We start from the raw sequence: 27,033 nt of genomic DNA on the forward strand, positions 1-27,033 counted from the left end.
TAACACGATGAGAGGATATCTTACTGTGGTTTGGGTTTGCATTTCTCTGATGGTGAATGATATTGCATATCTTGTCGTGTGTCTGTTAGTCACCTGTATGTCTTCTTTAGAAAACTGTCTATTCCAACCTTCTGCCCATTTTTTAGCCAGATTTTTTTTCTATTAGGTTGTGTAAATTCTTTGTATATTTTGGAAATTAACCCTTTATCAGATATATGATTTGCAAGTGTTTCCTCCCATTTAATTAGTGCTTTTTCATTTTTCTGATGATTGATGATGTCCTTTATGAAAAATTTCTTATTAAAAGTTATTGGTTTAGGTCGTGGGGCCAAAACAGAACCAAAATTACATTAGAATAAGGCTTAACTATTTCAACACAGAAGTCATTCAATGTAGTGAAAAAGAGGGAAGGTTTTAAGAGCTGAAAGGACCTGAATTTCAATCCCCCATTTCTTACCTGAGGTATGACTTTAAGAGAGTTACTTAATCTTGGAGCTCCTGGGTAGCTCCGTCAGTTAAGTCAGTTAAGCGCCCGACTCTTGATTTCAGCTCACGTCATGATCTCAAGGTTCGTGAGTTTGAGTTCCCACACCGGGCTCTGTGCTGACAGTGCAGAGCCTGCTTGGGATTCTCTCTCTCTCTCTCTCTCTCTCTCTCTCTCTCTGTCTCTTTCTCTCTCTCTCTGTCCCTTTCCCACTTGCTCTCTATCTCTCTCTCTCAAAAATAAATCAACTTAAAACAAAACAAAAAAACAAAAAAACAAAAAAAAAAAAAAGAAAGGTACTTAATCCTCACTTCCCTCCTCTTGCAAATTGGCACATTGAGTACTTTCCTACAGAGCTGCTGTGAGGGTTTCTGGTGTGTGATCTGACACATAGTTAGCTGACACTGATCCCTCTCAACTGAGATGTAGAAAGGTTATGTAATTTATGCAGGGAGACCTTGTTAATTCTGGAGAGGATCTTGATACAGAATTGTTTCAGTGGTCAGTGGAGTAATTTTATCTTTATACCATTATGTACCCCAACTCGAGACCCTCTATGAAATATGCCATTTGAGGATAGGCTTCCAAATTGTCAAATTTGGCACTTTTCTGTATACACTGGAGCACTTCCTATATGCAAAATAGTATGCTGGTTGCTGTACAGGGTACATAGATAACTAAGACCTGAGACCTGCCTTTACGGAGCTTATTATAGCTGGTGAAGAAGGGAGATATACACAAATAGCAACAGTAATTAGCAGAATGTAAAAAATAGATTTGTAAAGATACAGATATGCCAGGGAGGGAGAAAGTGCTTTCAGCTGGGCAATGGGAACATTATTGTCATAGGTTTACTCTTTCAGTAGATATTACATTGTGAGTGATGTTCTCAACTTGGTAAGTTCTAGAGAAATAATGAAGAAAATAGTTAAATGCTTACTCTCATGGAGCTTATAGGCTAGCTTGGGAGATAGACATTTACAGAATAATTACTTAAATGTGTAATTTTAAGCTACAGTAAGTGCTCTGGGAGGAAAATTAAGGTTGCTATGAGAATATATGGCATTCTAAAAAGATTTAGCATCACATTTAGAGGGAGTTTCTGGACGATGGTTTTCTTCGAGCTGAGAGCTAAGGTAAAAAGGAATTAAGTAGGTAAAGCAGTGGGAGAGTGGGGAGGGGATCCTGGGGTACAAGATAAATCGAACCAGAGTAAGATCATGCATGGTATACTCAAGGACAGAAGGAAGGTCTGTGGGGCTAGGTTAGGGAGATGACAGGGGACAGGTGATGTGAGAAGACCGTGTTAAGGATTTTGTTCTCCATTTTAAGAGCAGTGGAACTATACTGAAGGATTTTAAGCAAAAACATACTATAATCAGGTTAATTTAGTTGGTTTTGTTTTTAAGCACTCTAGCCATATTGTGCAATTGGATTGGAAAAAATCAAGGCAGTAGTTCAGTTGACCACTGTTGAGAAACTGGGGCCAGAATGGTGGCAATGGAGCTAGAAAGAGGGAGATGGGAAGGACAATTGTTATAAAATAAAAGCTATGGAATTTGGTAATGAATTGTGCATCTCAAGGAGGAGGGAGAGGAAGGATCCAGGTTTCTGGCTTTCTAAATTAATTTAGGGAATATTACCATCAAGCTACGCTCCTGAGATCCTGTCTGGTGGTACACACATTGCCATAGATTCCCAAGTAGTTATATTTCCATCTCAGACTCTTTCGTAGACACGTAACTAAGTTGTACCATTTGATAACTGCTTTTCAGAAAAGTAGGGCCTTTTGTTTTTAGAAATGGAAGGGAAAGGAGAAAAGTATTAACTTTTTCTGAGCATCTATGATACATCAGAGGTTGTGCAAGGTACTTTGTACACATGTGGGGGAGAATAATTACTCTATACTCTTCTGTTAAACTTTCAGGTGAACAGATAATCTGTAGCAAGATTTCTCAGCCCTGCACTCCTAACATGTGGCACTGGCTCATTCTTTGTTGTGAGAAACTGTCTGGTGCATGATAGGGTGGTTAGCAGCATCCGTGGCCTCTCTCCACTAGATGCCAGTAGTATCACCCTTCAATTGTGACAACCACAATTGTCTCCCTGACCAGTGATCCACAAATAATGTGAGATAGTTGAGTGAGGGGAAAAGTTCATAGTATTTTATGTATCTATTAAATATATTCTAAAAATTCCCCTCTTAATCACTCTATTTTTATGTCTGAAAAGTTGAAAGACATAATGACAGGCTTTTAAGTTAAACTCAATCTTTTCCCCCAAAAGAAATCATACCTAGTATTAAAATATCCTGAATGTTTTTAATTGTTAGAGATATTATCATTCATGAGTATCTAGGCATATAATTTCTCCGACATAATAGTGACTGGGTTCTGTCAGTTCAAAGGTGGATAGCTTCATTACTTGAAAATTTGAGTGTTCCTCTATTTTAATAAAAATGTATTTTCTTCCCCAAAGAATCCTATAACTCATTATTTTACTTCATTCATTCATATTCTTCTGGATGTGGTATTTACAATTCTAGGCTGTCAGATTTCTTCATTGAGCCCTGCTATTCAAAAAGCACTATATGGGAGAATGAAAAAAAATCACATCAATTTAAAGATTCATTAGAATTGAGTTACTAATGATGAAAACTAGTATCTGTGAATAGCAGAATTCCATATAGCACATTCAAGAAAGCTGTTCTTCTCTGATGTTTACTAATAGGATTGGTTTTACCATAGATATATTTGCTTAACCATGAAATCTTTTATAGCATCATTCTAGGAGTTTAGAATACTTACATTATTTTAGACCCAAATACTGTGGCAGTCTTCTGTCATTACATTTCAAAATAATGATATAGCCCATCGCTAACGATGAAGAATCTTAATACTTTATATAACTCATAAGGATAAACATGAACGTATTTATCATGATACTTCAAAAATCGAGATCTTGGTGTGAATATGCCAAAATCTTAATCATATTGTTGTGCTAATTATGCAAATATTTTCTTGGAATTTCTGCTATCTTCTGGATTTATCATATGAGCTATTTGTATAGTTCATCAACTTAAGGTAATATTAACTGAAAAGAATATTTTTGAGGACATTTTCTGGTAGAGTATGGGTTTGTATATACATAATCTGAAGGGATAATATTGGGAATATTTCCCAAAGGGATATATCCATTGTCCTCTTTTGCCTCTGAATTTCCATACTCTTAAAAATCATAGCGTAGAAAGCCCTCTAAGAGTCAACTAGTCTATTCCTTTACCAGACAGGGTTATAGCTTAAGTGTTGTGGCCAAATGGAAATAAATCCCATTTTTAAAGACCTCTGGAGACATCACAGTTGGCAACCAATTCATGGTTCAGTGACCTTTACTGTTAACTGCTTCTTTTCTATACTTTCCCTAAGTCACTCATGCTATTATTTAGGCCCATTATCTTCTTCTCTTCTGGCCTAAGTAGTTATCAAGATTGGCTACTCCCTATATTTATTAGACCTAATTTGAAGACTTAAGTATCTTACAGCTACCTTATTTTCTCAAATGGAAAAAAAAAAAAAGGGAAAAGAGAAAAGAAAAAAAGAGCCTTTCTCTAGCTTTTGTATATTTTTTCAGACATTTATCATCTGACTCTTGTCTCCTGTATACGACAAGCAGATAGAAGAAATCTTCCCTCCCCCCTCTCTCCTTCCCTCCCCACCACCCTTCCTCCTTCTCTCCTTTCCTCTCCCTCCTTCTTTCTCCCCACTTCCTTCCTCCCTTCCTTCATTGCTTCCATTTTTGCTTCTCTTACCTTCTCATTTATACCTAAAGATTATTGTCTGAACAGTATAGTATGCATTTTACAAGATTTTAAAGTAAATAATGGGGTCCCTTTGATGTCACATTCAAAAGAGAAAGAAAGTCTCTTATTCTAAGTGTGTGTGTGTGTGTGTGTGTGTGTGTGTGTATGTGTGTGTGTGTGTGTGTGTGTGTGTGTGTGTGTGTGTGAGAGAGAGAGAGAGAGAGAGAGAGAGAGAGAGAGAGAAAGGCTAAATTATCCCAAACATTTTAGAGTTGTTTTTTTTAAGTAAAGTATTAGTCAAGGATGTAATATTTGTATGCCTCCAAATATATTAAATTTTAGTTATGTAATTATATAGTCCCCATATATTATATGAATTACATATTTATATAGTATACAAATGTGTATATATTTATATATTAGCATATAAATATATATACACATATATGTATTATATAGTATATAAATATTATGTATGTATTGTGTGTATTATATATTATATTTATGTATTATATTTATATATTATATATTAATTTGTATATTATATAAATGTGTATATATATTTATATATATCTTAGGCTTTATGTAACTCCCCTTCGTGCCACTCAGAAAATACAGTCTAGCTTGAAACAGTGTGCTTTTTGTGTAAACTCAGCCTTGTGTCACATTCTCTAATCTCTCACCCCTTTGCATACTTCCTCCAATATAAAAAAAAATTTAGAGATGTTACTGCAGATGGAATATATCATGTGCATGTGTCGCCATGTTTAAAAAATAGCAAGTTTTAATCTCTTAAAAATATTTATTTACTTTTCAAGTTTGTTTTACTTCCTACTTAACATATTTACCATAAAAGTAATTGTGTAGAAATATTATTTGTTCTTATTTTTCAAAAGAGTATTCTTTTATTCAGTTTATAATGATTTCAGGTAATGAAATCATTAAAAATGACTCACCCTTAATAGATGACCACATTACTTTTTCTTCCAAAACGGTGAATTTTCAAGAGGTTTTAAGCCTACTGTCTTCTTACCTGTTAGTTTTCCATATTTTTTTTAAACTGTAGCTAACTACTCTTAAAAGATTTTTTAGTATCATGAGGAATTACTTTAGAAAGTTTTTAAATGTAGGCAGTAATGGTTTTAGTGGTGATGGTTTTAAGTTAGGCATTTTATGACAGTTTAAACGTAAAATCAAATACATTTTATGTCCTATTGCATATATTTCTCCCCAAACCAGTTAACCAGTAGGAAAATGTATACAGAGACTTGAATTTAGTCGAAAAGCCTGGAAGGCAGTCTTTGGTTAGTCATCTGTGACCTTGAGAAAGGTATTTAACAATTTAAGTTCCCATTTTCTCAGGCAAAAAGGATAGGGTTAGACTGATAAGTTCTAAGGTCACTTCCAGTGCTAACATTTTACAGTTTTATTGTTTTATTAGAGATAGAGACAGACAGGCTTTTCCTTTCTTAACGAGAAAAGGGAGTTGGGGTAGAGGTGCTCCCAGCCTTTAAAGTAGAAAGAAAAGAAGTTGACAAGAGTTAGGGAGTGTAGGAGAGAGGCCACCCATAAACCACAGACTTCAGAGGATAATGAATGAACATGATTCAAACTACTCTGCTTTTCTCTGATTCTTTCTGGACACAACTAACTGGACAATAATGGGCCCTGATTATCGTATGGAAGGTCCCTGCTGTCTGTATGGAAAGAAAATTCTTTGACCTGTCCCTGAGAGAAATATGGAGAAAGGGGAAATCTGGGGAAAAAAAGCTTAAATTTCTATCATTTATTCTTGAGCAGAGAAAGTTCAGGATGATTACTTATCTCAAGTGAGTAAAGGGGTTTTATATGGAGGATATTAATGGCATTGATTTGTTTATGGAAATTAGAATAAATAAAAAGGAGGGTTAAATTGTGACAGGCAGGTTTTCATTTAGGTAAGAGGCATCATTTCCTGATAATCATGGTTGTTAAAAGCTTAAATGATCATTCAGGATAGGGTCCTCTCAAAAACCTCTGATGCTTTGGAAGCTTCTGTGTTAGATGTTGTTCTTAGATAACTTTATGAACTATTTTCCAATTATCATTTGTTATTGATATGATATGCAAACACATCAACTGGAAGTTCTTGAACATACTGGGTTTTAATTAATGAAAGATTCAACTCCTATGGCTTGATTGCTGGTAAAACTTATAAGCAAGGAAAAGCATTTAAGCATATAAGCATTTAAATTTTAAATGATCTGCTTCATAGTATTTTTTTTGTTTTAACATTAGATATTTTTGAGATGTTTAAGGAATTTTAAATTACTAAAAATATGACTAGAAAATCTTTAAGAATCATTCCTGTAGTCTCTTTCTTGACTTTAAATAAGGCTTGATTTTAACTGTATCCATCTAATATTAAATTTATTTTCACAAGTTATCCCGTAAGTTATTTCTACATCGTTTTAGTTATTCATTCATTCATTCATTCATTCATTCGTTTATTTGGCAAAATTCTATTGCTACTGTTTGTTAGGTTCTCTCTCTTGTAGTTTCTAAATTTTTCTTCCTGTCACTTAAAAGACACTATCTTTAAGGACTCACAAGTGTTACCAAGTCCTGTCCACTCTGTTTTCAAGTCTAGGTAGCATAGCATGTTGATTATTCCTTGAGTAAGTTGAGAAAAAGCTTGTTTGTTTTTTAACTTTTCTTGCCTGAATGCATGAAATATTATGCTTAAAGTTTTTTTTTTCTTTAGAGTGAAAAAGAAAGACAAATTATTTTACTCATGTACTCATGAAAGAAAGATGTGTGTTGAAATGTGTTTCTGAGTCACCTTTAAATTTTGTATATATGATATCACTAGTTGAGAGAACTTTTGTCTCTATTTTGTTTCTTTTTCTTTTTAAAAATTATTTTATATTTTATTTAAAACATACATTTTTATCCTTCCACATGGATTATTGAGCATTCCCATACAGCAAAACCAAAGCAACATAATTCCAGCTTGAAGATATTACTTCAGACCGTACATTGTACCAAAATATCCTGAGGTTCCATCAGATACTTGAGCACCCCCAACCCCTTTCTAGTGTGTTGTCTCTTTCCCTCATCGCACAAATTAAGGAAATGTAATTTCAGATTCAACGTCGGAAGTGACTTGAGAAAGCTGTTTATAGTCTGATCGAAGTTGATTGTTTTGTTCTGTTTTGTTATTGTCACTATTTTACAATTGTACCATTTCACAGAAGCAGTGAAATAGTTTCTGTATTTATACTACAGGAATGGGGGCACCTGGGTGGTTCAGTCAGTTGAGTGCCTGACTCTTGATTTCAGCTCAGGTCATAATCCTAGGGTCATGGGATCGAGCCCCACATCAGGTTTCACATTGGGTGTGGAGCCCACTTAAGATTCTCTCTCTCTCTCTCTCTCTCTCTCTCTCTCTCTCTCTCTCTCTGTCTCTCTGTCTCTCTGTCTCTCTCTCTCTCTCTCCCCCAGCCCTGCACCTCTCCACCATGCTTTATAAAAAAATATTAAAATAAATTAAATGAAAAAATAAACTATAGGAATGTATATCAAGTCAAATTAATTTGATTTAACTTAAAGACATGGGAGTTATTTATTTGAGTAAAATATACCGTTGCTGTGTATGGGGCTATTATGAAAAAGTTTTGCATTTGGCAGTTAATACCTTTGTTTCTAAAAGAATAAAACAAAACAATCACTTTCCAGTATTTAAAAAGTATGTTACTCACGCTTCCTATATTAATATGCCCAGTGTTTCAGCCTTGCAAGCAGGTAATGTTATGACTTTATTAGATAGGTTTGTAAAGTTTTGTCTGTTTTCATGTGTTCACATTTTTCTGTATCTTCCCAATTAAAATTCTGCAGGAATTTAAGTATAACACCTTTTAGTAACTTTGCTCCTCAACCTACTGTCGGGGACCAGAAGCACTTGAGTGCTTGGTAGAAATGCAAAATCTCAGGCCATACTTCTAACCTATGGAATTATCGTTTGTATTTTAAGCAATTCTTAGGGTGATTTATGTGCTTATTCAAGGATGAGAAACACAGATTTAATAGAATATCATTGGCAGCATGAACCTTTTAAAAGTAATCTGGTGGTAGAGTTGTAGGATTTAACACTATTTTGCCTTTGATTAAGATGCTTGATTTCTATTGTAAGTAGCATTAGCAGTTAATATTTATTGTGTTTTTAAACTCATTACATATGTAGTTATCTAACCCTGTCATCTGATAGCAAAATGTAGTCATTGAAAAGTGTTTTAGAATTGTATAGATATCATCCATTGTAGCTCTGTCATTTAGTCATAGTAGAGATTTTAAGATTCATTTCTATTTCTCTTAAATTATTCATGATTATACTTAAAATGCTAACAAATATTCATTCATGGAGCTTATGAGCCAAATATTAATGTGTTCTTTATTTTACATTAAAAGAAGTATCATTGTTAAGTCAAATCTTATTACTTTTTCTGTTTCATTTCTGTTTCTTTATTTTTATTTATTTCATGTTTTCTTTTTTTTTTTGTTTTGTTTTAGTTGGGTCTGGTAAGTTGACATTTTATTGGCCATCTCCTAATCACCGTGTCACTGTGACTGGAACTTCTCTTCCCCTTTCCATCCATACCCTTCCATGTCCTTCAACCAATCAGCCTCCATGTTTCACTTGTCATTGGCCACAAAGACAGACTGCACAGAATAAAGTCTGCAGGAAGTATGGGTAACTGTGACAAAGAGTAAAGGTAATGGGGTTGCTAACCTTATGTCTTGTTAAACGATGTGTGATCTGCATTCTTTTGTTTTTTTCTGTCCTTAATTGCGTGATAAAATAAGTGATAGGACTATATCGTAGTTAAGTACTGTTTCAATTTATATCTCATGAGATAAACAAACAAAGAGAGGTGCCCAGAGAACAATGTGGGGTGTTTGTTTGGTCCAAAATATGTTTATAAATTCATGTCTGTCTATCTAAGCTTTTGTAACTATTGTTCAGTAATTGTCATTAGGAGTCCTCTTGGTGAATAACCTTGCACTTAGGGCTGTTCGCACTCATTTCCATTTCTTTGTGTCAGATTCATTTCATTTTATGTAAGAAATAATTACATGATACTTCTAAAATGTATCAAACTTCTCACTGATAAACTTGGCCTCATATATGTAGTCATTACGTTTCCAAGTCCTCTCATGATCAGCTTGTTGGGGAGGGTACACTCACCCTTTAAAAACGCTGGAAAACCATTTTTGGAGTTTTACATGAGGATGCTAAGTACTATTCCAGGGAATAATTTGGCCTAAGAAAAGCTTCCTATTTTTTAAGTTAAAAAGCTACATAGATATTATAAAGGTGTTCATACTAACACAGATAGGATGGATTGTTCAATAATGGTGATGTACTAAGGGACTATTTGAAAGAAATAGCTTTCTATATGCTACTGTATATACAAAAATGTATATGGATTAATATTTAAACATAAAAAAATAAAGACAAAAGTATAGGATGAAAATGGAGGTGAATGTTTACATAATTTATTACTTATTATGTAATCTATATTATGTAATTTTATTGATAGAATAACAAAAATGCTTAACCAGATTAGAACAATTGTCAACAAAATGGAAAAATATATCTACAACACATATGAAAAATGGATGAAATTTTCACCTAACAATAGTTCTTAAAAATAAAAAAGATGAGCATAGGAACACAATATTCCCAAAAAATAGGATATCAGTGACAAGGTAATGTGAACATAAATGTCTAATCTCACTAATACACAAAGGCAAATTGGTAGGAAATTTCATTCTCAGTTTGGCAAAGATGTTAATGTTCAGTGTTTGGGAGGTTTGGGAGGAAAATGCCCTATAGGAGAGTTGTCGGTTGAAATAACCTTGAATATAATTGGGAAGGATGTTATTGTCACTATTGTTTTTAATAGTGAAAATTAGAAACAAATCCAAATTTAAAAGCAATAGATTGATTAAATAATTTAAGGTAAATTTGTATATGGATTATTAAAGAGTTATTGAAGTGATATTTTAGAAGAATATTTTAAAACACTATGGTCCACTTTGCATGGTTGAATTATGGGTAGTTTTCTTTTTTTCTTTGCTTGTTTGATTTTCTAAATTTCCAATACTGACCATATATGACATTAGTAACATGGTTCTGTAGTTTTAATTATAACAAGTTAGAATGTAGCCTTTGAAAAATATTCCAGCATTCCATCATAAACTTCAAGTAGATGGATGCGATGAATGGCCTTCTCAGTCTAAATAGATAGGTGATGATGATAGATAGATTGATAGATAGAGGCGTATGTAATCCATTTAAATTTTTCATGGAGATATAGTTACATCTCATATTCAACATACATGTAGAAAAGGATTTTTTAAAGTTATATTTCTAGGACATATCTTGGGGCTGATGTCACTGTTGATGTTGGCTCGAGAATGTGCCTGCAAAATATAGTAAATTCATTTCCAGGCAGATATCCTGTGTGGAAGGATTGCTGCAGGATAAATGTAGTTAGCATAAGGGTTTGTATCCCTGGTTCCCAAATAAGTCTTTGAGGTTTGAGGAGAGCTGGCATTTTATAAAAGAAACATGGGTTCTGGCACACGTTATTAGACATGCTTCTGAGATTTAGGAAAGAGACCACCCGAAGTTTATACTTCTCTGAGTGGTTTGAACATTTATATTTTCCTACTCAAATTCCCTACATATTGGAAAGTCATATTCTCCCACTCATTTAATTAATCATTTTTTTCTTTTATTGAAATAAACCAAACTCTCTTCTGGATTTAGTTTATTATCTAGTCAATCCTTTGAATTTTTTGATCTGATTTCTACCTCAATTATTGCAGCCCTTAACTAAGGAATCGAATGTTCCTGTATGGATATGTATGGAGGAAAATCCCCAAGAAATGATACACATGTCTGTTATTATACCTGGATAATGACAGTGTTTGCTAAATTCATGAGTAAACCACTCAATTACAATCAGAGTTAAAAAAAATTATAAGGTAGAACTTCAGTGTTACCAAATTGAACCTAAACTGTATCTCCTAACTTTGTATTTTCTTCCCTATAAGTTATAGGACATTTGAAGGCATTTGACCTGATTTTTCTGGTCTCCTATAATTTTCTAGTTAAATGGTATAATTTCTACTAAACCTCAATTAAAAATAAAAAGGGAGTATGGAAGAAATCACACTAATCTAGAAGTTAGGAGATCTAATTGCTTTCTTCAGTTTTGCCACCATGCAATCTTCAGCAAGTTCTGTTATATCTCTCTCTTAAAAAAAAAAAAGAGGTTTTTACTTCAAATGAGAGATTTACAAATTTATATATAATATATATTATAAACATTTGTTTATATGTCTTAGATGCAATTGCCTAGAATGTATTTATGGAGAGAAAATTACCTTTTTCAAATCCTCGACTTCATTAACAAAGAAGTCATGTTCTTGTAAGCAGTGTAGCATTTGTGGACATAATCTGAGTATAATTTTCAATTCATTTTCACTTGAAGGCATTATCCTAAGTGACTGATATAAGTAACTAAAAGTACCTTTAAAGAAAAGGTTTAAAATAATGGAACAGTCTTAAAAAGTGGATTAGAAGAACCCTATCCTGTATAAACTGTTAAATGTCTGGCTTGAAATGTTCACTTCAATTTGAACTGAGACAAGAGAGGAGAATAATTAGGTGTTTCAGACAGCTGATAAGAAATGAATTTGAAAAGTGTAAACAGTAGGTAAAAAGACTTACATTCAGTGCGTATTTTTCTAAGCATAAAGCACGGCCCCAAAAACAGCTTTTTTCTCTCCCCCCAGAAGTGACTCCATCAGCACACCTAGTGTTTTCAGCTGCCGTTGCTCTCAATGTAACTGACACAATTTTCTGACACTCTATTTACTGCTGGATGAAGTGGCCATTTAAAGTCTGTGTAAATCAAACAGTTTGGACAAAGCTGGCAGTATTTATAATGTCAGGATGAGCAGATGTTTCAAATTTGCCCTCATTTCCATATATATTCTGTTTGAACATGCCCTTGCCTATGTAAATGAAGGAGGCATTTGACTCAACTATTGCTTTAAATTCATTTCCATTCAAGTAATTGGACTGAAGATTCTAAATGGTTATAATTTCCATGGTAGCATTTCAGGAGCTTTTGAGTTAAATTAAAGTAATTTTAGGGCCTGCTTACGTCAGGAGGTCCTTGTGTATATGATTAAAGTCCATTCAGCTTTAAGCAGCTCTAAATGAGAAAAGATACTCATTCGTACACATTTCAGGTATACACTGAATGTAAAGGGTCAAATTGCAGCTCAAGAATTCTTTTTAATGTGGAGATTAATCTTAGAAGGTCAACCAATAAAAAAAAAGAAAACTGCTTCACAAAAAATCTCTATTCTCTTCTATAAATATGCCCTTAACATTTTAACTTTGATTAAATTGAGGATGGGAATGGGTACATGTTATAGTGCATAATGAGTCATGTAAAATAATGACAGCACTTGGGACATCAGCAAATTGTCTCCATTAGGATAATAACTACGTGTTTTGATTTGGTGTAATTTGTTTCATCTCCTTTAGAACCTCCACATTTTGTTGTGAAACCCCGTGACCAAGTTGTTGCTTTGGGGCGAACTGTAACTTTTCAGTGTGAAGCAACTGGAAACCCTCAACCAGCTATTTTTTGGAGACGAGAGGGGAGTCAGGTAAGACCTTGTTCTATATTTCAGTCAGCTAAGGTGGGTGCCTGAAATGTAAGAAAAACCAAAGCATTATTTAGTTATACAGTTGTTTTAAGAGAACTGAAAATTCTCTGAATACCCTAGAAGACATCAAAAATGAAAGAAAAGAAAAAAAAATCATTAATTGTTGTAATTCTAAAAGCAATTTTCCTGGGGTGCCTGAGTGGCTCAGTCAGTTAAACGTCAGACTTTGGCTCAGGTCATGATCTCACAGTTGGTGGGTTTGAGCCCCCTGTTGGGCTCTGTGCTGATAGCTCAGAACCTGGAGTCTGCTTCAGGTTCTCTGTCTCCTTCTCTCTCTGTCCTTCACCTGCTCATGCTGTGTCTCCCTCTCTCTCTCAAAAATAAATAAACATTAAAAAAAGTCTAATTTTCCTGCCTAGTTTTGGTACATAGGGTGATATATAGCATGGTAATTATCATATATAATTTATCTTTACTTCCAATTCAGCCAAATTAAACAAAAAAAACCTGTACTTTTTCTCAGTGTAATTTAATTAATTATTATTTCTGTTACTCAGATATCTGTAATTAAATGTTAACAGAGATTTACAGACATTTCAAACAGATGGCAATTATTCAGTGCAATTTCTCTGAAAACGTCAGGATTCTCAACTGTCTTCTTCACTTCTTTATGTATGTTTATGTGTGTGTGTATATAGATACATATATACATAAATATCAACTATATATATCAATTTTTGCATGTCAAAGATTCATCAAACCATGTGTTAGTCTGTTTAATATAGATGTCATGTTAAATACGGTTCAGTGTATACTAATTCTTTGAAAACTATCATCTGATTGCGATTTGCTATCTAATCCCATTCTCTAAACATTTATAAACCAGAATTTTCTATATACATTGAACTAAAATGTAAAATTCTATGCTGTTACAAATTCTAAGTTCATGATTAGGCTTCACCTTAATAAAAAGGAAATTTTGAAATAATTTCACATTAAAAATAATAGGAAACTTTTAAATAACTTTTAAACCTGAGTCTTTTTTTTCTTATCTCTTATTGACTTGCCTTCTTCAACAAAATAAGCATTTCCTATTGCTTGTTTCTGATACTTATAAAAAAGATTCTCATTCATTTTTTAATACAGTTATTCCTAGTTTCTTTTATTTTTTGCTTAACTCAATCTTGGGTGAGTTGTTTCATGGTCTTGCTTCTATTGTGTTCATATGAAGTAACATATAGGTAGTTTACTGACTGCACTCACTAATCTTTCATAGGCAATGTAACAAGTTCGCTTTTGTTTTCACGTTGGGTAGGCAAATATTAAGTTGATTATGGTATATAGACCCATCATTTGAGTTACAGTACCTTTGTTGTTTCTACCACATTCCATTTGGCCTCGAAGAACAACTTTGCTGATAGCAAATTACAGCAAAAAAAAAAAAGAAAGAAAAATTTGTAGAGCAGAAAGAATTGAAAGCATATTATATAAGAAAATCTATATAGTAAATCCACTAGAACTTCTTCTTAACAGAGTAGTATTCTAATGACTCATTTAGTTATTTAAATAAATTATTCATTAAGTTATGTAAACTCTATATCAAATCTTGAAATGATTTTGACTTGGTTTGGTTTAGTTTAATGATACAACTTGCTAAAAAAATTAAAATAAAAAAATACAACTTACTTTTTCCTAAAATTTTGTCACTGGACATATATTCATGAAATAGCACATAAGCCTTTATAAAATTATATATTTTAAGAGGCAGTGAAACTTTTATTCATTTAATTTTTTTCATGTTTATTTGTTTTGAGATGGTGGGGGCGGGGGGGTGTGCATGAGTGGGGGAGGAGCAGAGAGAGAGGGAGAGAGAATTCCAAGCAAGCTTCACACCATCAGTGCAGAGCCCCATGCAGGGCTCAATCTCATGGAAAGGAGAGATCATGACCTGAGCTGAAATCATGAGTCAGACACTTAACTGATTGAGCTGTCCAAGGCAATTAAACTTGTAAAAGGAACAACTTTATTTGGTTAGAAGAAATCTTGACTTTATTTATTTCATGAAGTGTTAATTTTCCATGAAATATATATACTCTCTCTAACAGGGGAACAAACTTTGAGATTCATAGGGAGAAATTTGTACCATAAAATAATATCACATCTTGTGTTGACTTTGTATATAAGATGAATTTCTACAGAAATAAAACTCCATTATGAATTCTTAAATTTAATATTTGAATTTCAAAATGATCCATAATGGATATGCCTCACTATCTAACAGGAGAAGTAAGAAACTATTTACAGTTTGATAAAAGTTACTGAACTTTTATAATGGACAGATAACAGAGATACTTTTTCTGGTGCCAAAAAAGTTTCTTTGAACTTAATTTGTCAGAATGTGCTTAAATTTTAATTTTGTTTGTATATTATAAAGGATTTATTGTTTATAGTCCTAATAGTCATACATATATAAAGCAAAGCTTTGACTTTGTTTTGATTAACATGTAAAAGTTTTAGCTCTGTTGATACCTACTACTTTTATATCTAGTATTATTTGAAATTGATCGTTATAAAAGCACCTATCAACATTTTGAATTTATTTAAATTTTAAAATGATCCTATTTAAGGCTAGGTCATTAAACTTGGTGTCTATATATGTGTGTACATCTACATATGTGGGTATGTGATTAAAGAATATTTAGCTCATTTATGTATATATTGTGTGGTCTGCATGTGTATGTGTATACATTTATATACCTGTTTATAAGTATTTATGTATATGTGCCAAAATATTAGAACCTAGCAATTAACCTATTGTTATTCTTTCCACCCAAATACTGGGTTCTAGAATCTGCTTTTCTCATATCAGCCACCACAGTCAACCAGCCGTTTTTCAGTCTCCCAGACTGGTGATCTCACTATCACTAACGTCCAGCGATCTGATGTTGGTTATTATATCTGCCAGACTTTAAATGTTGCTGGAAGTATCATCACAAAAGCATATTTGGAAGTAACTGATGGTAAAGTAGAGTATTTTATTTTAAAATATTAAAGTTTGGTTTATGATCTAAAAAGTGTGCCAGTAAAAGTGTTTATTTTCTACTGTATATTCTTTCTTTTTTTTTTTTAATTTTTTTTTCAACGTTTTTTATTTATTTTTGGGACAGAGAGAGACAGAGCATGAACGGGGGAGGGGCAGAGAGAGAGGGAGACACAGAATCGGAAACAGGCTCCAGGCTCCGAGCCACCAGCCCAGAGCCTGACGCTGGGCTCGAACTCCCGGACCGCGAGATCGTGACCTGGCTGAAGTCGGACGCTTAACCGACTGCGCCACCCAGGCGCCCCTACTGTATATTCTTTCTGATGGCACTTTTGGTGTGAAGCTAAAAAGGATGTCAATACAATGATGAAGTCTAAAATTATTCTTTTTTTAAATTATTTTTTCAACGTTTATTTGTTATTGAGAGACAGAGAGACACAGAGAGTGAGCAGGGGAGGGGTTGAGAGAGGGGGAGACACAGAATCTGAAATAGGCTCCAGGCTCTGAGCTGTCAGCACAGAGCCCAATACGGGGCTCGAACCCACAAACTGTGAGATCATGACCTGAGCCGAAGCCGGTCACCCAACCAACTGAGCCACCCAGGTGCCCCTAAAATTATTCTTATTTTAACTTGGCATATACTATAAATTTCTAGCATCAATTCATGTCCAAAAAGCATAACAATTAAACAAGAAGTTTATAGTGAATAGCTGTACATAGGAATGTTTCCTTATTTTAGAAAATAAAGTTATTTTTAAATCTCTTCGTGTAAAATATCATCTTTTCCCCTCTAAATTAAGGAGATAAAATGAATTGCTGATAAGTCCAACTCACAATTCATTATAATGAACAAGTTTTCTTCAATAATATGATTTTGTCCTGTTTTTCAATTCCCTTAAACCTGATCAGTTAATGCCAAGTTCATTATGAAGACACCTTGATGGAGAAAATCCTCACACTGTAAGATGGAGACTAGTAATAATTTGAGAAAAAAGAAAAAATTGTATACATATAGATATATAAATATATATATACACACACCTGTGTATATACATATATACCTAAATATATACATATTTATAATATAAATATAAATATACATATATACATAGATATAATATTCTTTTATTGCTGTATAGTATTCTATTATATAAATAGTTCACTATTTGTGTACTCCTCTATTGATGGATTGCTTTCAGTTTAGGGCTTTTATTAGTTAATAAAGCTAAATATCCCTGTACAAGTCTGTAGATGGGCATTTGCACTCAATTATCTTGGTTTGCCTTTTGGCAGATGAATATACCTATTTTTTTTCATTTTCTCATATATTCCAGATATAAGCTTTTATCAAATATGTGTTATAAATACTTAGTTTTAGTAATTTCCCTAATGATTTTAAGGCTTAAATAACCAATTTTACTAACTTTTTTAAATTTATTTTTGGGACAGAGAGAGACAGAGCATGAACGGGGGAGGGGCAGAGAGAGAGGGAGACACAGAATCGGAAACAGGCTCCAGGCTCCGAGCCATCAGCCCAGAGCCCGACGCGGGGCTCGAACTCACGGACCGCGAGATCGTGACCTGGCTGAAGTCAGCGCTTAACCGACTGCGCCACCCAGGCGCCCCTTAAATAACCAATTTTAATTAGGACCAATGTATTATTTTTCTTTTTTAGTTGGTGCTTTTAATTTTCTATTCTACCTTGAGGTCATGTACACGTTCGTTCTCCTATGTCTTTTTTTAGAAGTTTTATTGTCTATACTTCTAAGATTGGAGTTCTTAATCTGTTTTTATTTTTATTTTTTTTACATGTGGTATAAAAAAAGGGTCAAAATTCCTTTCCCCCCATGTGGATACTAATTGTTCCAGCATCATTTATGGAAAACTCAGTGTTTTCCTCACTGAATTACATTTTAATCATAATTCAGATGAACATAAGTGTATGGGCCTGCTTTTATTCTATTATATTCTGTTTATATTATGCCAGTATGTATGGTCTTAATTATTTTAGCTTTATAGTAAGTCTTATAAATGGGTAATGTAAGTGTTCTACTTTTTGTTTTGTTTTGTTTTGTTTTGGGTTGGCTACTAGAGGTTCTCTGCATCTTCTTATAAATTTTAAAATTAACTTGTCAATTTTTACACACACACGCACACACACCATAAACAACAACAACAACAAATGTGAGATTTTAATTTTGATTTCACTTAAATTACTGAACAGTTTAAGAAAAATTAACATCTTAGTCTTCTAATTTAGGGAAATGGTATAAATTCCACATATATATGTCTCAATTTAGTTAAATCTTTAATTCTCTCAATAGCGTTTTACGCTTTCCAGGGTATAGATCTTCCATATATTTTGACAGACTTATACCTAGGATATTTGATGATTTTTGATGTGACTGCATATATATGCATATAAATTTCATTATTGTATTGTTTGAGGCAAGATGTGCAATTGATTCTTTGTATGTTAACCCTGTATCCAGCAACTTTCTAAATACACTCATATGTAATAGTTTATATGTAGCTTATTTTGAAATTTCTATGAACAAAACTGTGTCAACTGCAAATGAAACAGGTTTACTTCTTCTTTCCAATACTTATACTTTCTATTTCTCTTACTTGTCCTGCATTGTCTGTGCTCTACAATATAATGAATAGAACTGGTGATAGTGGAAATATTTTTCTTGATCCTAACCTCAGAGGAGAAGTAAGTGTAATGTTAGCTAAGATTTTAAAGATAGCATTTTGAAATTAAAAAAAAAAATTCTGGAGGATATTTTTAACACATTAATCTGATTAATTTGTTTCTTAGTACTCTCAGGATAAAGTTTATATTAGTTCATATGATTTACAATTTATCTGCAGCCTCAGCTGTGAATAGTGTATCTGCAATTAGTTAATGGCTTCCAAATGATGTATAAAATTAAAAAAAAATCACTTGCATTCATCTTTCAAAAGTTACTGGTATGCAGAGAAATGAGGGTTCACTTTTATTCAAAAAAGAGATACCTGACAATTACTATTTTATGTGGACAAGTGACTTGTACTGTCAGTTTCAGTTCCCTAACTCATAAGTATTGTAAGATATGTTTGCAAACCAATGTTTGTTGGTATGTAAATATGAACTTTTCATACTCAAACCAGTCAATAGAAAAACCATTTTTGTAATTTGTTCCCTTAAAATTATTTTATGAATATATTTACATGTATTAACATAGTCTTTATGATCATTGCTTTTAAGTAACCAAATCGTTCTTCTGATGACATAGTCTCATTTTTTTAGGACCTTTATATTTTTCATGAATGTGTGGAAAAGATAGCTTTGATAAACTCTGCTGGAACAGGGCTATACCACCTGTGACACTGCCTATGCCAGCAGTATTCTCACCACGATCACCACCATACTGATGCTCATTAATAATAAGTTACAGTTATTCAGTGCTTCCTTTGTGCCAGGCACTAATGCTACCATCTTTTCGCAAATCAACAATTTCAAATCTGACAACATCTCATTTTACAGATCAGGGAATGGAGGCAGAGACTGGTGAAAAGGTAGGCCCCGATCATACAGATACTAAGTAGCAGAACTGAGACTTAAAAAAAAAGTTTGGGGGCGCCTGGGTGGCGCAGTCGGTTAAGCGCCGACTTCAGCCAGGTCATGATCTCGCAGTCCGTGAGTTCGAGCCCCGCGTCGGGCTCTGGGCTGATGGCTCAGAGCCTGGAGCCTGTTTCCAATTCTGTGTCTCCCTCTCTCTCTGCCCCTCGCCCGTTCATGCTCTGTTTCTCTCTGTCCCAAAAATAAATAAACGTTGAAAAAAAAAAACATAAAACAAAAGTTTGTACTGTTCAGTATGGTAGCCAGCTGCCACATGAGATTATTTAAATTGGAATTTCAATTACTTAAAGCTAAATAAGATTACACGTCTAGTTCCTCATTTACTCTAGCTGCACTCAGATGATCGGGATCCATGGATGCTGTTGGCTTTTGTGTTGGATAGCACAGTTACGGAACATTTTCATTTTAGGGCTACATCTTCCTCTAAGATGCATTTATTCACTCCTTAAAATTCATTTTAATAATGATAATTCATTCTAATAATACCAGTGTAAAATATTAGGCCTTAATTTGAGGTTTGACTCAGAAATGGACCTCACTGTAGGGGCGCACCTGGGTGGCTCAGTCTGTTAGGTGTCTGACTCTTGATTTCTGCTCAGGTCATGATCTAATGTTTTGTGACATGGAGCCCCAGTTGGGCTCTGCACCAACAGCAGGTAGCCTCCTTGGGATTCTCTCTCCCCTTCTCTTTCTGCCCCTCTCCCTGTTTGCACTCTCTCTCTCCCTCTCAAAATAAATAAATATTTTTTAAAGAAATGGACTACACTCTTTAGTTTATGTAAGTTTATGTTTACATAAATGATAGATGAAATGAAATGAAACATAGATGTCATCAATATTTTATTCTACTCTGTGACAACACAGAGTATTTCATTTTTTCTACCTAAAAATGCGAAATTGCTTTAATGAACTCCTTCAGCTCTGATTTACCTATCTATCAGGTTTTTACAGAAAAGGGCAAATGGCAGTATCATAATCCATATATGTTTCTAGCTTTTTGCAATTAGCAAAGCTTCTTCATATCTGTTATTCCGTTTAAATCTTCATAGCAATCCCCTGAGCTGGCTAGAATGTTATTATCTTCCACAGATCAAACAAACAAACAAAAAGGGAGGCTTAGAGAATTTAAGGAAGCTGCCCAAAGACACATGACAGATGGAGCTGATAATTAACTACACTCCTCTTCTCTTGCCTTATTTTTGTAAACTACTCAGTATAAACCAGGAAGAAATGAATGACAGAGAAACAGCATCATTAGACTGGGTTGGGATAGGATGGGAGGTATGAATGATGCTAAAAATGATACAAACATTGAAGAACTATAAAGATACAGGAAACTGAATAAACCCCCAGATATTGGATTATTTCTAAATATAACAAGACTACCAAATGTAAGCCACTCCATTACTGGATTTAATTATAATCAGTAATAAAGAAACACTGCTACTAATTTAATTAATGTCTAGAAATAAATATTCATTCATTCTTATAATCAAGGGAACACAGGTGGTAGAATCTTATGAAACCCAATGCAATAAAACACTTTCATTCTTTTTTCATACTTATCAGGAGGGGCCTCTAATTTGATTTTAGCCAATCTCAGCAGAAAATGTTGCAAAGATGAAACAGTTCTAAACAAAGGAATTAACTGACTTACATTTTTCATCTGTGGAGTCCCTGAAACACTCCTGCCAGGTTACAAACTCCAGCCTGCGAACACGCCTCCCTGATATTAGCAAATTTCATACCAGTAATCAAGGCTGGTAGAGAACCAGAAGGGTGGAGTGAAAAGGCAGTCGCTGATTTCACTCTCTTGCTTTCTTGTTTTTGCTTAAATTGAATGCACAAAACTAATAATTATTGCATGGTAAATGAAGAACAAAGTGAAGTGTGGCTCCAGCTTGTGAAACTCTTTGGTGCATAGAACTTTGAACATGACGCATCCAGCTTGGCAAATTCTTGCATGCAAAATTTGGTTACTCTGGCAACCAGTTTCTTTTAATCAGGAGACTTCTTAAAGCTGTGTTTTATGTATTTGTGACTTAAAAAAGTTTAGCTAATATTCAGAATTTATAGCTTGTTAATGACAAAGATTTCTTACACCTAGTTTTTAGGTTTCAGTCATAATGAAAAACACCATCAATGGAGTTTCGCCTGAATTGACTAATCAGGGGATGAGAACTGAGAACATCTCTCTAATGCAAGCTATTCTAGTTAGTCTGCCGTTGTTTCTGATTTTTCCCCTAAATAATGGCTTTCTTACCTGAGATAAAGTTTTTAGTTTTTCATATAATAAGAAGAACAATTTTTTTTTTACTGTGAAAATGCCTTCCATTGTTTCCTTCCATAGTACATTAAAACTACTAAGGTGATAGAATTTGCAAAAGTGTTTTTCAGGCCCTGGTAATTCCAGGATGCAAGTACGGTATTTTTAGGTTAGGGGATTGGCTTGAGTTATATTTTTGGATTAGCCTACTAACAATGGATTTTGGGCACTTTTTCAGTTTTTTATGTATTCATTAGGTTTAGGAAATTTTTACCCATGTATTCTGTTAATAGAATTCCAAGGTAGAGCTCAAGCATATTGACTTGTAAGTCATGAAAGTCTAAAGCACTTATTTGAATCCAAAATTGTCAGACATGCTGGTATGATGCCATAATTTTTTACATTGGGCACAAAACAGTTATCAGATAGCAAGCTGACTTTAGTTCATTTATGAAAATATCGTCTCATTAGTTTCCTTGGGGTAGGTGGTTATTTGTTGTGTTTTATTTTTACATATTTTAATGTTTAAAAAGTACAGCATTCCACTTTTCACCACTATGCATATACTTCGCCGTCCACAATTCTTATTTCCTCCTCAGACTCTTAAGTGAAAGAGGTCCCTTGACAGAGTAGCATGCTCAGGCAGTTGTGGGTCATTGGAAAGGAGTGCATTGTATCTCATTTTTATGTCCTGAACCAAAGCATCATATAAATGCATTCTGAATAATGCATGGCTCCTACTTTAATTACTTGTTTAATTAGTTTGTTTCAAAGCCTAGAGCAATTGCTGTTGCTTGGATGATTAGAAAATTGCTTCCAGTTGTAGAAATCCATTTCCTGTTTCTTCTGGCAGTGATTGCAGACCGGCCTCCCCCGGTCATTCGACAAGGTCCTGTGAATCAGACTGTGGCCGTGGATGGTACTTTAGTGCTCAGCTGTGTGGCCACAGGCAGTCCAGCACCCACGATTCTTTGGAGAAAGGATGGAGTGCTTGTTTCAACCCAAGATTCTCGAATCAAACAGCTGGAGACAGGAGTGCTGCAGATCCGATATGCTAAGGTAACTTAAAATGACCCCCTGCGTTTCCCGTTTGATCCACTTTGGTTTTTGCCTCCAGCAACTGGTGCTGAAGTCTCACGTTTTAGAACCAATGAAATGCTGAATAACAATACTAATATATTTTTAATTGATGCTTTATTCTTTTATATATTTAACATAATTTGATTCAAAACTTAGCTCATAGCAAGTAATGTAAGGGGTAGTTTTTGTTTGTTTTAAGGAGAAAAAATATTTTTGAGACTTGTTGAAGAAAATAGACAGGAACTTGTGGGAGAAAAAATGCCTTCCAGATAGTGGTATAATGCAGTCATTCCATAAAGGATTTTTCAAAGATATTTCTCCAGTACCATTTACCTACAATGTCCATGAACAGTTCTTCTCTGTGAATATTTGGCTCCACATTTTGCAAAGACAGAACACTATACATGCAAACAAAAACTATGTAGCAGGTGTCCACACTGAGTGCACATTTCAAATCAGAATGTGAAATGATGAAAAGCCCACAAGTCTATGAGAACAATTTAGGGATTTACCTTCCCAGGGCATCACACCTCCCTACCTGTTCTTTCAGGACTGTGTTGTTTTGTTTTGATTTTGCCTTTTCTTTTAGGTCAAGATCAGACAAGCTCACAAGGCATATGAAAGAACAGCTTTGACAGCAATAAACATAAATTTCACTTGCTTTATTGCCTGTTGTGGGTGGCTTCTTGGGAGTTTTGGATGAGCATGAGAGTTCATATTACGTGCCATGAAAGTTAATATGTTGTACTTCTTTGTGAGGACGATTGCAGTTTTGTTCCTGCAGTTACCAGAGCAAGATGGCAACATTCTTGCTTTATCAAATGTTACTCGAAGATAGAGTTACTACCTTAATTAAGCAAAGGTGTATGGGTTCGTTATGCTAGTGATAATTTTTTTTTTAATTTTTTTAACGTTTATTTATTTTTGAGAGACAGAGAGAGACAGAGCATGAGCAGGGGAGGGGCAGAGAGAGAGGGAGACACAGAATCCGAAGCAGGCTTCAGGCTCTGAGCTGTCAGCACGGATCCCGACACGGGGCTTGAACCCGTGGACCGTGACATCATGACCTGAGCCGAAGTTGGATGCTTAACCAACTGAGCCACCCAGGCACCCCTACTAGTGATCATTTTAAAGCTGAAGATGTGACCCCGGTTTGTTTTCTGGCATTCAGTCTTGAGAAGGGAAAGAGACCATTCATTCCAGCTGAGGTTTGACCTTATACTTATTAAAATTGCCTTCAGTCACAGGTTGAAAAAAATAAAATAAAATGGGAAAAAAGAGTGAATACTTTGAGAAGAAATCATTTTGTGTTTATTCTTTTTCTATATGTTTATCTCAGATAGACACATGGATGTAACTCTAATAAAATATGAAATAGCAAGAATAGTCATTGGCTAAACTTTATGAGGATTACCACATGACATTGAATATGAAGATATAATTTAGTAATTAAAATTAATGCTCTGAATTTGAATACCTCATTGTTTATTGTCCCTGACACTGAAAATAGTGATAAAGTAAAGCAATTACACATTATATTTTTGTTATACAATTAAAATAACCATATAAAATCTTATTTTCTGTATTCATGTAATATTTTCCTTTACATTCAGTAAAAATATATTCAATTAAGAGGAAGTTTCTAGTTATTGAATTTTAATGTAGTTATCCATATTCATGGGACATATACAAACCTATCATTGCTTTTCCAGCCCATTGAGCTCTCGATTGTTCCAAATATTTATTTTCTGTCTTCTCAGCTGGGTGACACAGGTCGGTACACCTGCATTGCATCAACCCCCAGTGGTGAGGCAACATGGAGTGCTTACATTGAAGTCCAAGGTAAATTAGATAGCATTTTTGCCTTAAAGCGTAAAAGGAGGTTGTTTATTTACTGGCAAATGGACAAAGTGGATGTTCTGAAGCCTGAAGAGGTGTATAATTGTGTAAGCTACCTTTACATGCTTATCTGTGTATGTGTAAACATCTGTCCTCTTTTGCCCTTTGATTAGAATTTGGAGTTCCAGTTCAGCCTCCAAGACCCACTGACCCAAATTTAATCCCTAGTGCCCCCTCAAAACCTGAAGTTACAGATGTCAGCAGAAATACGGTAACCTTGTCATGGCAACCAAATTTGAATTCAGGTGCAACTCCAACATCTTACATTATAGAAGCCTTCAGGTAGAGTAAAGATGATGTTTCCTAGTTGGTCTTTTTGTTTTGTTTTGTTTTTTTGGTTTACCATTAAATATGCATGTTCTAACTTGTGTATCTTTCCTCAGCCACGCATCTGGTAGCAGCTGGCAGACTGTAGCAGAGAATGTGAAAACGGAAACATTCGCCATTAAAGGACTAAAACCTAATGCAATTTACCTTTTCCTTGTGAGAGCAGCAAATGCATATGGAATTAGTGATCCAAGCCAGATATCAGATCCAGTGAAAACACAAGGTAAATACTGATTTACTCAACCTTGTGACACCTACTTGTCCTTAGATGTAATTTTATAAGCCAGTAATTTGTACTGCATAATGCTACAATTGCATACATAATATAGATCTGTTCTTCGAGTTGCTCAATTAATTTTTAATACACAAACACGTTGTCTGCAAACTTTATTGTTTTCTGTACCACATACTCCAAGATAAGATTGATAAGAAAGAGCAGCGTTTCCCATTTTATAGAATCATAATCTAATGAGATAAAAATACTATGTATTTTTGTATTATATTTGATTTCTTGATTTTTAGATATGGTTATATGTGGGTGTAAAATCTTAATCACATAATAATTGTGTTTGAGTCAATTTCAACTGTGTTGAGATTAGCGCTCATGAATTTCTGGATGAGTTTTGAATATCACAACACTAGTCAAGTAATATTTTGTGGAAAATCAGGCAAGTTTAAGAGAGATTTGGAAGATAAACTTGAATTTGTTCTTAATTCAGCTGTGCAGTCAACCTCCTATAAAGCATGGGGAAAAATAGGTCTGTGCATTGCCTGGCCTGTCTTTCATTGTCAATTATATGAGCTGTGATATATTAAACTTTTAAATGATGTCATGTATATTTGGTCAAAGCTGGGTTAAAGAAACAGATAAAAGGAAAATGAATATGTAGAAGCTACTTCTAAAAAACATTTGAAATTAGAAATCTGCTTACTTGGGCCACATTCTAGATGTACTGCTTTTTACTATCTTTTATGAATAAAAATCATGTTTAGCTTTCAGCAGGTTATCTCCTATCCACCACCATACTCCACTTGTTATTTTAAAGCTTTAAGAAGAGTAAAATTTACATGATGAATAAAAAGATGATTTGAATCAAGCTTTAACTTTTTAAAAGATATATTGTCATCGTAATTAAAGTATGGTTATCCTTATATTAAAAAAGAAAGATGATTCTAGATGGTAGTGATTAGAAACAGTTATTTTCTCAACAGACAGAGGAATCGTGATGTCTCAATCTTGAGTTGTACCTTTTCAAAGGAAAAAATGTCACTTACTTAAAGTGGTAGAAACAAGTTGTGCACACAAAATTGCAAGACTTGAACTACTTTTTCCTGATTTTAGAGAGGGTCTGCCAACCATTTTGCATGTTTTGTCTTTTCTAATGAGTATATAAGGAATCTTTGTTGAGGGACCTTTTGTTCCAGAATTTACGGAGAAAGCAAATGGAGTTGCAGAACGTGCCCACATTTGTCTCTTGCTGTATGAGTCCAACACACCCAAATGCCTATATTTGCTCTGATGATTCACCTCATCAGGAACGCTAGGACTCTTGGATCTTGCCTTAATGCAGTTTGAGGTTTTCAATATTAGATACACATTTATAAAGAATGCAGACCCTTTGACAGCTGTAAAATGAATTTAAATTTCTGTCCCCAGTACACGGGTCTCTACCTAGGAGACTCCTCTAAGTGAAAGTTTTGACTGACTGCTACTCAATTACCTACTCCTGTGAATTGTCTTGTAATAAACGTCCTTATTTGTAAATGATGTGGCAATTAA

At 34.2% G+C, this 27,033-nt stretch overlaps 1 protein-coding gene across 4 annotated transcripts in view; it reads left to right on the top strand.

Annotated features, from left to right (window-relative positions):
• Positions 1-27,033, top strand: part of ROBO1 (roundabout guidance receptor 1) — a 409,245-nt gene that overhangs the window by 314,444 nt on the left and 67,768 nt on the right. For all 4 annotated transcript variants that reach the window (XM_047875011.1, XM_047875012.1, XM_047875009.1 and 1 more), the window contains exons 7-13: positions 8,832-8,840; positions 12,892-13,016; positions 15,865-16,036; positions 22,801-23,006; positions 24,788-24,869; positions 25,040-25,208; positions 25,310-25,476. In XM_047875011.1, coding sequence (XP_047730967.1) covers positions 8,832-8,840; positions 12,892-13,016; positions 15,865-16,036; positions 22,801-23,006; positions 24,788-24,869; positions 25,040-25,208; positions 25,310-25,476 — 930 coding nt within the window. The remainder of the gene's footprint in view (positions 1-8,831; positions 8,841-12,891; positions 13,017-15,864; positions 16,037-22,800; positions 23,007-24,787; positions 24,870-25,039; positions 25,209-25,309; positions 25,477-27,033) is intronic.

This window comes from Prionailurus viverrinus, chromosome C2, assembly GCF_022837055.1.
Source record: "Prionailurus viverrinus isolate Anna chromosome C2, UM_Priviv_1.0, whole genome shotgun sequence".
Lineage (NCBI taxonomy): Eukaryota > Metazoa > Chordata > Mammalia > Carnivora > Felidae > Prionailurus > Prionailurus viverrinus.